Here is an 11,207-nt window from a genome sequence, read left to right on the forward strand (position 1 = left end):
GTCATCGGTCCCTTGTTCCAAATACAAAGAACACCCACAGAGAATAAAAACGAGGAACAGAAGAGATCACAGACGATACAGAACAAGAGAAACTGAGACAAGGACAAGACAAAACGAACTAAAACCACACCGAGTGTGACGGTGGTTGGCCGACCATAGAAAGAAATAAGGAAAAGCCAACCACTTAGAAACACATTAAAAAATCAGTGTAAAATCATAGGCCAAAGGCCAGAATCAACACAAAACGATAAAATAAAACAGAAACACTCAGAGTAAATGATAAAATCCCCCTGCCCGAATAAAACGTAAAACTAAGTCAGCCATAGTGGAGTCGTCTGTTAAAAGGGCAGGGAGCGTAGCAGGCAGCGCAAATGTCTGCCTGACCACAGCTAAAAGGGGGCAGGCCAGCAAAATGTGGGCCACTGTCAAAGCTGCCCCACAGCGACATAGAGGAGGGTCCTCCCGGCGCAGTAAATAACTGTGTGTCAGCCGGGAGTGGCCAATGCAGAGCCGGCAAAGAACTACTGAGTCCCTGCGAGTGGCTCGCAGGGATGACCGCCACACAGCCGTCGTCTCCTTGACAGCACGGAGTTTATTGGACATTGTCAGTTCGCGCCATTCATCGTCCCATAGCGCCAAGATTTTGCGGCGGAAGACTGCCCGCAAATCAGTCTCTGGGAGGCCAAGGTCCAGAGATGGCTTGCTGGTGGCCTCTTTCGCCAGGCGGTCAACATGTTCGTTACCCGGGATACCGACATGACCGGGGGTCCACACAAAGACCACAGAGCGGCCGCAACAGGCAAGAGTATGCAGAGACTCGTGGATAGCCATCACCAGACGAGAACGAGGGAAACACTGGTCGAGAGCTCGTAAACCGCTCAGGAAATCGCTACAGATAACGAAGGACTCACCTGAGCAGGAGCGGATATACTCTAGGGCACGAAAGATGGCGACCAATTCAGCAGTGTAAACGCTGCAGCCATCCTGCAAGGAACGTTGTTCGGAACGGTCCCCTAGAGTGAGCGCATACCCGACACGACCAGCAACCATCGAACTGTCAGTGTAGACAATACCAGAGCCCTGATACGTGGCCAGGATAGAATAAAAGCGGCGGCGGAAGGCCTCTGGAGGGACTGAGTCCTTCGGGCCCTGTGCCAGGTCCAGACGAAGGCAAGGGCGACGAACACACCATGGGGGTGTATGCAAAGTAGCCCGGAAAGTAGGTGGAACAGTGAAAACCTGAAGCCCAGAGAGAAGCTCTTTGACGCGGACCGCTATTGTACAACCAGACCGGGGCCGACGATCTGGCAGATGTACGACCGATTGCGGGAACAGGAGACGATAATTTGGATGCTCAGGCGAGCTTAGAACATGGGCAGCATAAGCGGCCAGCAAACGTTGGCGTCGGAACCGCAGGGGAGGCACACCTGCCTCCACTAGTACGCTGTCCACGGGGCTGGTGCGGAAAGCACCAGTGGCAAGGCGTATCCCGCTGTGGAGAATTGGGTCCAGCACCTGTAACGCAGATGGGGATGCTGAGCCATAAGCCAGGCTCCCATAATCCAGACGGGACTGGATTAACGCCTGGTAGAGCCGCAACAGGGTAAAGCGGTCGGCGCCCCAGCAGGTGTGGCTCAAGCATCTCAGAGCGTTTAGATGCCGCCAACACGTCTGTTTAAGCTGCCGGATATGAGGCAGCCAAGTCAACCGGGCATCGAAAACCACCCCCAAAAACCTGTGGGTCTCCACCACAGCAAGGAGTTCGTCGGCAAGATAAAGCCGCGGCTCAGGATGGACTGTTCGGCACCGGCAGAAATGCATAACGCGGGTCTTGGCTGCCGAAAACTGAAAAAAATCGGCAGAGGACCCCGAAGACCCCATCCATGAAGCGTAGAAAGAATGTGATGACGCCATGTCGTATCGTACGCCTTCCGCATGTCGAAAAAGACAGCGACCAGGTGCTGACGGCGGGCAAAGGCAGTACGGATGGCAGTCTCCAGGCTCACCAGATTGTCGGTGGCGGAGCGGCCTCTACGGAACCCACCCTGAGACGGAGCCAGAAGGCCCCGAGACTCCAGTACCCAATGCAAGCGCCGGCTCACCATCCGTTCGAGAAGCTTGCAAAGAACGTTGGTGAGGCTAATGGGACGGTAGCTGTCCACCTCCAGAGGGGGTCTTTCCAGGTTTCAAAACGGGGATGATTATGCCTTCCCGCCATTGCGACGGAAACTCCCCCTCGACCCAAAGACGGTTGTAAAGATCGAGAAGGCGCCGCTGGCAGTCCACTGAAAGGTGTTTCAGCATCTGACAGTGGATGCCATCTGGCCCAGTAGCGGTATCAGGGCAAGCAGCTAGGGCACTGCGAAATTCCCACTCACTGAATGGAGCATTGTAAGATTCCGGGTGGTTGGTGCGAAACGAAAGGCTCCGACGTTCCAGCCGCTCTTTAATGGAGCGGAAGGCCAGGGGGTAATTCGCAGAAGCGGAACGCATAGCAAAATGCTCTGCTAAGCGATTTGCAATGACGTCGGAGTCAGTACACACGGCTCCATTCAGTGAGAGCGCAGGGACGCTGGCAGGGGTCCGATAGCCGTAGACGCGTCGAATCTTGGCCCAGACCTGTGAGGGAGTGACATGGAGGCCAATGGTGGACACATACCGCTTACAGCACTCCTTCTTGCCTTGGCGGATAAGGAGGCGGGCCCGCGCACGCAGCCGTTTGAAGGCGATAAGGTGCGCTAAGGAGGGATGTCGCTTGTGACGCTGGAGCGCCCGCCGGCGATATTTAATCGCTTCAGCGATCTCAGGCGACCACCAAGGCACAGCCTTCCGCCGAGGAGACCCAGAAGAACGGGGAATGGCAGATTCGGCGGCAGTAACGATGCCGGTGGTGACCGATTGAACCACCGCATCAATGTCATCAGTACAGAGAGGCTCAAAAGCGGCAGTGGAGGAGAACAAATCCCAGTCAGCCTTATTCATAGCCCATCTGCTAGGGCGCCCAGAAGAGTGACGCTGTGGTAGTGACAAAAAGAGCGGAAAGTGGTCACTACCACACAGGTCGTCATGCACACTCCATTGGACAGATGGTAAGAGGCTATGGCTACAGATGGAAAGGTCAATGGCAGAGTAGGTGCCATGCGCCACACTGAAGTGTGTGAAGGCACCATCATTTAACAGCGAGAGATCGAGCTGCGACAATAAATGCTCAACGATGGCGCCCCGACCTGTAGCCACTGACCCACCCCACAGAGGGTTATGGGCGTTGAAGTCGCCCAATAGCAAGAAAGGTGGCGGCAATTGGGCGACCAGTGCAGCCAGGACAGGCTGCGAGACATCACCATCCGGTGGAATGTAAAGACTGCAGACGGTAACAGCCTGTGGCGTCCACACGCGTACAGCGACAGCCTCTAAAGGCGTCTGGAGAGGGACAGACTCGCTGTGCAGAGTGTGAAGGACATATATGCAGACGCCACCAGACACCCTTTCATAAGCTGCTCGGTTCTTATAATAACCCCGATAGCCACGGAGGGCGGGGGTTCGCAACGCTGGAAACCAAGTTTCCTGGAGAGCAATGCAGAAGAAAGGGCGAAGGCTGAGAAGTTGGCGGAGCTCAGCTAAATGGTGGAAGAAACCGCTGCTGTTCCACTGGAGAATGGTATTGGCCATGGCTGGGAAAGGCGTGACGTTACGGGGAAGGCAGATTACGCCGCTGGGTCACCTGCTGCCTCCAAGTGAGCACCTGTGCCATTGCTTTCCATGGCGTCGGAGGGACTGGCGAGATCGAGGTCCTCAGCAGACGCCAGGATCTCCACCTCGTCCTCAGACGCAGTGTTTGAAGGCTGCGGTGGGACAGGTGCCACCGCAATGTCAGGATGCTTGGGAGCCTTTTTCTTCAACTGCTTCGCACGCTGTGCCTTGGGAGGGTCTGGCTGGGAGGGCCCCACTGGGTCAGTCTCAGGGACGGACGACGACCGTGAAGCCCTATGACCAGCGACCGGTTGTTGTTTCAAAACTTTGCGGGTGTCCGCTTTGACACTGGGCAAAGCCTGGGAAGGGAGGGCCCCAAGGGACCCCTTCCTGGCTAGAGTAGCCGAAGAAGCCCTACGCTTCTCCGGCTGGGAAGGGGGGACGAAAGTCCCCGATGGTTGGGGTGGTGTTGCTCCTGGAGTAGATGGACTGCTTGTGCAGCAGCGGCATAGGTGGATGTCATGGGCACGGGATGTAGCCGCTCATATTTCCGCCTTGCCTCGGTGTAGGTCAGGCGGTCCAGGGTCTTATATTCCATTATCTTCCTTTCCTTCTGGAAGATCCGACAGTCCGGTGAGCAGGGGGAATGGTGTTCTCCACAGTTAACACAAATGGGAGGCAGAGCACATGGAGTATCAGGATGCGAAGGACGTCCACAATCCCGACACGTGATGCTGGAAGTACAGCGAGATGACATGTGCCCGAACTTCCAGCATTTAAAACACCGCATCGGAGGAGGGATATATGGTTTCACATCACAACGGTAAACCATCACCTTAACCTTTTCGGGTAAGACATCACCCTCAAAGGCCAAGATGAAGGCACCGGTGGCTACCTGATTATCCCTCGGACCCCGATGGATGTGCCGGACGAAGTGAACACCTCGTCGTTCGAGGTTGGCGCGTAATTCATCGTCGGACTGCAGAAGAAGATCCCGGTGGAATATAATACCCTGGACCATGTTGACTCTTATGTGGCGTGATGCTAACGGAAACATCCCCCAACTTGTCACAATTGAGCAACCTCCGCGACTGGGCAGAGGATGCCGTTTTGATGAGCACAGAACCAGAGCGCATCTTGGACAGGCCCTCCACCTCCCCGAACTTGTCCTCTAATTGCTCCACAAAAAACTGGGGCTTGGTCGACATGAATGATTCTCCATCACCCCGCGTACACACGAGGTACCGGGGTGAATATTCTCCACTGCCTTCTGTAGCAAGACGTTCCTCCCATGGAGTAGCTAGGGAGGGAAACGATCTCTGATCAAATTTCTTCCCGTTGAGGTTAGACCTCGATCGCTTAGAGACTGCTGGTGGAGGCCCACCAGTGATAGATGATGTACCACGCTTCATTGTGGGTCATCCGCCCTGATGCCACCTACTCCGACCAAGGGCCCTCCCCACGGGCGCCACCCAGCCACAGCAATAGCCACCTGGCAGGATGGCCATTGCCGGGAGTCCTGATACCCCAGGGAGATGGGCATCTACTCCTGGGCATACGTGGGGAGTGAACGGCGCAGGCATCAGTAGAGTGATTCCTGTGTTGTCAGGGGGCTACAACCAAGAGGGTACATGGCGGCCCCACCACAACGGACTGGCTACCGTGCTGGAAGTTAGGTGACATGTGGTCCATGGGCGTCACCAGTGCAGAAAATGGCCCTGCACAGTGCTTGGCAGAAAGTGCACGCAGGAGCGCATCCATGCCCAAGCGATGGAGAGCGGGCAAGACTGCAATGCAACGACGAATAAGATGGCGAAAGGTCGCAACACAACACGGACACAATGCACCAAGTAAGGCGCCCTTCCCCAATCAGCTCGCTCTTCGGAAAAATTTAGAGATATGGAGGTCAAACCCGACAGGGGACCATCACATAAGGCCGAAACGTTTGAGACTCCTTTTAGTCGCCTCTTACGACAGGCAGGAATACCGCGGGCCTATTCTAACCCCCGAACCCGCAGGGGGGATACGTGTGATGAAATTGTCATGTTGTCACTAGCTGAGTAGATCACGTCTGCTATGCTCACTGTATTTGGCTAATCAGATTACATGTTCTGTGCTCAGATTGTGCACCAAAAGCACATCGTAGAGCACAATCTCAATCTCACAGTTTCCAAAGCTAACACACCGTATTTGGTGACTTTCAAATTTATACTTGCTTATTCTGCAAATATAGTTTCAACGGTACAGCACATAAAAGAGCTATCCAAGAGATGTTGTTTTCTTCTCGGTTTGTTGCGGTGCTGCCCCCGAAACTGTCATACCGATACAGAAAAATTTAGTCAAAAGTTTTATTGTGGGGTCTGAGGCTGGACAAGTCACAACCCCCACTTCAATTTCTGTTTGGACATAGCAGAGGTTTCAAACTTATCATATTTGCCATTTGGTCAATTAATTTTGATCAAGAAAGAAGTGGTAAACAATTTTGTGATGCAAACTGTGAATCAGTGATATAAGGAAATCTCTATAATAATTTGAAATAAATGTCCCATCACACTGAAAAAAATCTGATGTTTTAAATGAAGTAAAACCCACAGTGGAATAACCACATTAATTCTAATAGGTTGCTACTCGCCATATACAGGTGGTGACAACCCAGCAGACAGGCACATTTAAAAGTAGACTGTAAGATATTATTTGTTATCGTACAAACCTCATCAGATGAAGAAACAAAAAACTAAACAAACAAAACATATACACATTTTTATAAATGCATAACACACGCACACACACACACACACACACACGGCCACTGCAACGTGTTACTTGTCTGATCTGAAACTTTCCACAGCTGCTTACAGGGTCAAGCTATTCATCTTATGTCTTAGTAAATATACATTTTTCATACAAGATACTTCCACAGCCATTCACTTCAGTATCTCTTCATACTGTACTTCCAATCACTGAATTTATTGCCTCCACCAATAGCATCTTGTTTCAAATGTGTAACTGAAGAAAGCTTTCTCTATTGTGTCAATCAGCTTTCAACACATCATTCTTTTAGCCCATCTTGTAAAATTCTATTTCCTTGATGAAATTTCACTTAAGCATCTCCTGAATTTGGTGTACAGCATGCCTTTTCTCCTCTTTCATTTTGTTTTGTTTACCCCTACCCAAGGCTTGTATTCAGTAACATGTTCATTATCATTAACAGTTACAATTCTCATAACTTTTATTCTTGCTATAAAAATCTGTTTCACCAACTTCAGTGCTTTTTCCACATATAAGTTAAACAACTGTGTTCATATTATTGTGGTGCTTCATTTTCAGTATAACTCATTATTTTCTTTTTAATGGAATATAATTCATAAGGTTAGAGAACATTGGGGACTCGCATGTAGCTGATTGAACTAAGCTGACAAAGAGTTGTCCATGGACTGCACTGTTTGCACTATTAGTTGGCTACTGGTCTCCCATGTCAAGTTGGACACCCACTGGGATGATACTACATGGTAGCCATGAAAAGCTTTTAACTGTATACATCTACATGCCACTCACTTATGAACTGATCATATTTTGCTGATTGCCATTATTGGATTGAGGTTGAAAAATGATACAAAATGTTCTGCATGGATTGCCTTTTCTTCATTTTCTGCTTTTGCTGCTTACAAGATATTATTTTATTGGTGTCTACAGCACTTCTGCGATTTCATTGCAAACGCAGGATCTACACTGTGGTGACAGACTGATCTGTTGTGTAACCTGAGGGTGGAAAGTGGAAATTTGGTTGAGAGTTGGCGAATCCAACAAACGTGAATAATAAATCTAGTTTATGGTGACGAGCGATCTGTTGAGTAACTTGGAGGCTAGGTTAGGTTTGAAGTTTACCATCTGGTTGTCAAAGTCAAATTTTGGTTGAATGCAGATGCTGATCCTGAGTTCAGTTTGCTGGACGGTTGGGGAGACAGTATTTCACTGTCTCCACCCCTCAGATATAATTTGACATCAGTTCAACATTTACTGTGCTACAGATGCTTCAGATTTAAATAATAACAACAACAATAGAACATATAAAATGTGTTAATATATTATAATAATAATAATAATAACTTGTATACATCAGTAATTAGTGCAGTGCCTTTGTTTGTTCTTTTTTTTGTGGCAGGTTGGGTGGGTGGCATGACCCCCACCCCCCATAATATCCTCCTCCCATTGAAGCTACACTGCCAAAGGTCTATGTTACTTGGAACCTAATAGTAAAATTTCCCTTTGCTTTCTTTATACTCACATCAAAAATACTGCAGTGAAAACTTAAGTGTCAAACTATTTACTACATATTTGTCCTTATAAACTAAGTATTTTTTCTCCAAAATTCAGTTTGATCCCCAGCATCATATGTCCTGGAATGATGCCAACATTTATTATTTGTTAAGTTCAATTGACATAGTATTAAATACCTAACATATCTCTCATGATCAAAATGAAAACATTGTTAAGTCATTGGCTATATTAATCAGTTGTTCTGCCATCATAATTTCCCTTGGCTGCTCAAGAAAAGCATTAGCTACATGCATATTGGGATCAGAGCATGGATCGATCTTTGTAAAGTTTCAACATTGATTATCCTTAAAGGCAAATCTATAGAGTTGCTGAAGAATTCTGGGATTTGCATAAACACATCCTTTTGTCACCTCAGTAAGTTTTACATTTTCTTATCATTCAAAACTTTGCCCAATTTCTTATACCCACAATATGAAAGTCAGAACATTCTACATATTAGGATGTATAGGCCTACATGAATCATTTCACAACAACCATTGCGATCCTGCACTTGAGTCACTAAATCACAGCAGAGAAATGCAGCTTTACCTACAGACAATTACTATGTTGCCTTATCTAGAGTGATTAACAATTCACAGACACAATCGACTGAAAAATAATTCCCATTAGACCTAGCACTACATTTCAGAGGTGAAGCTGAAGTTGACTGAACATACAAAACATCAATTTCAACTTAATAGCAAGACGAATAATTGTCACTCTTTAATTTATTGAAGGAACCAAAGTATATCTTTGGCACACTCATCACAGACTACCAGATGTTTGGGCTATTATTCCCCATCCCTATCATATAAAGTTGACCATCGGTAAAGCAAATGCCAGACTGAGATTCATTGGAAGAATCTTAAGGAAATGCAATCCGAAAACAAAGGAAGTAGGTTACAGTACATTTGTTCGCCCACTGCTTGAATATTGCTCACCAGTGTGGGATCCGTACCAGCTAGGGTTGATAGAAGAGATAGAGAAGATTCAACGGAGAGCAGTGCGCTTTGTTACAGGATCATTTAGTAATCGTGAAAGTTTTACGGAGATGCTAGATGAACTACAGTGGAAGACTCTGCAGGAGAGATGCTCAGTAGCTTGGTATGGGCTTTTGTTGAAGTTTCACAAACAGACCTTCACCGAGGAGTGAAGCAGTATATTGCTCCCTCCTACGTGAGACCATGAGGATAAAATCACAGAGATTGGAGACTACACAGAGGCATAACGACAATCTTCCTTTCCACGAACAATACGAGACTGGGATAGAAGGGAGAACCTACAGAGGTACTCAAAGTACCCTCCGCCACACACCGTCAGGTGACTTGCGGAGTATGGATGAAGATGTAGAAATGGCGTATTAGTTGACTAACAACTGAAATAGTGAAACTAAGAAAGCCTAATGGGGACATACAAAAGCAGATGTCATGTTTCAGCAATTTGTAAATACACACATCCATCTCATAAATGTAGTTCTTTATTTTGTTTATAGATTAAAAATTTAATTTCACAATTGAAATTTCCCATAATTCACACAAGCTTCACAAGGAAACTACCATCATGTCCAAGTTTCTCATTGAATTACACAGTTATAGGTTCCAATAATAAATGGTAACATTCTAACAAACTGAAGAGCAATTAACAGAAAGATTAAAGGTGTGGTTTATAAATTTCTCAACAATTACTGATCAGCCAGTCAGTGTGTACGCCTAGGGTGAGAATTACGTATTCCTACACACAATTTTCAAAGACTGCTCAGCCATGGTACTTCTTTCAGCTAAACACGACTGGAATTTTTTAGAGCAACTGGGAGAGATTACCACGACAACATCAATAACTGTTATCCTGTAATTGTGGATTCCACAACAAATGGGTCTGCAACACATTGATGAGAATATCTCAAAGATAAGTACAGCTCATCAACGAACTGTCATTGACCTAAAGTGGGCAATCAGTGAAGTATGTGTCGAGGTACATTTAATTAATTCACATATTCCACAAACCATATTTTGACCTGCAGTTTACAGTAATGTCCCCCCAAGGTCAGTTAGACATATATCTCCACAATCCACCATAACGGCAAGCAGTGTATTTTGCTCATGGATCTGTATATGTGTCACGAAATGCAATAAAAGAATACCTGCTCTTCGATGCCGGAAATGTCGCGTATCCAGGAGGCGATGATACGCATAGCAGTACACATGACGCACGCACCACGATTCAAGTGCTAAACAGTGTTCCACGTGATGAAGCGGCGACTTGTTGTGGTTGACAGTAACAGGAATTATGTCGAATTCTTTCCTACAAGACAGGGACATTATGAACGTTAAACAGCACTATACTTGCCAAAGTATTATAATACACAATTTCATCTGTTGGTACTGTTAACAAGAACTAATCCTCTGGTATTAAAGACACAGCGACAGCTGAAAGACCTAGATACACATAGTACTTAAGTACAGCAGAGGTAATTTAGGTCTTAATTAACGCAACAACAGTGTTTATTTACATGCGTTTAATGTCATCGTTAAAATTGGAAAGTTACTTTACTAAGTTTAAGTACACGTGTCATTCCTTTCAACAATAGAAAAACAATAGAGCATTGACAGAACCTTCGATGCACACTTAATTTGTTCACATATATTTCCGATAAACAAGTTTATTTACAACGCAATTTAGGATCACTGTAATAACTCCAAAAAAAAACCAGAAACACACTAACAGCTTTGGATCTCTCTTGAACACATTCTCAATATCTGCCAGAATCCTCTCGGCAGCAGGAAACGTATCTTCTTGCATTATGTCTCAAATTTATCTCTGCTGTACACACGGCAACAACACACATTATCCGTCAGACATCTACCTCATTAATGATCAAAGATACTTCGTATTATGTCCAAAGTCCATCGTATGTCAATATATCGATTAGATCATAATCGAAAGAGAATACGAACTCAAGGAGGTCCGAATTTTCTAACCTCATAGTACGAATTGCTAAATTAAAGTGTCTGGCTCATTTAACATTATCTGTGTGACATCTGTGAGCTATGGGATGATGAATGAAAATGCAATTGCTTATCATCCACCACTTCGTTATTCCTCTTTGACTGGTACTATAAGTTTTGGGGAGACACTATCCTCATTAGATGTCTTCAATTAAATTATCACAGAATGGAGGCAGTTACACAATGCACAGTTAT

General features: G+C 46.5%; 1 protein-coding gene across 2 annotated transcripts in view; it reads right to left on the bottom strand.

Annotated features, from left to right (window-relative positions):
* LOC126412740 (protein prenyltransferase alpha subunit repeat-containing protein 1) overlaps positions 1-10,893 on the bottom strand; it is a 38,668-nt gene extending 27,775 nt beyond the window's left edge. The window contains exons 1-2 of one of the 2 annotated variants that reach the window (XM_050082476.1): positions 10,730-10,893; positions 10,148-10,308 (exon numbers count right to left, since the gene is read on the bottom strand). In XM_050082476.1, the coding sequence (XP_049938433.1) occupies positions 10,148-10,308; positions 10,730-10,806 (238 nt within the window). In that variant the 5' untranslated portion in view covers positions 10,807-10,893. The remainder of the gene's footprint in view (positions 1-10,147; positions 10,309-10,729) is intronic. The other variant, XM_050082475.1, reaches the window with a different exon arrangement.
* Positions 10,894-11,207: the final 314 nt, after the last annotated feature.

This window comes from Schistocerca serialis, chromosome 7 (assembly GCF_023864345.2).
Source record: "Schistocerca serialis cubense isolate TAMUIC-IGC-003099 chromosome 7, iqSchSeri2.2, whole genome shotgun sequence".
Taxonomy (NCBI): domain Eukaryota; kingdom Metazoa; phylum Arthropoda; class Insecta; order Orthoptera; family Acrididae; genus Schistocerca; species Schistocerca serialis.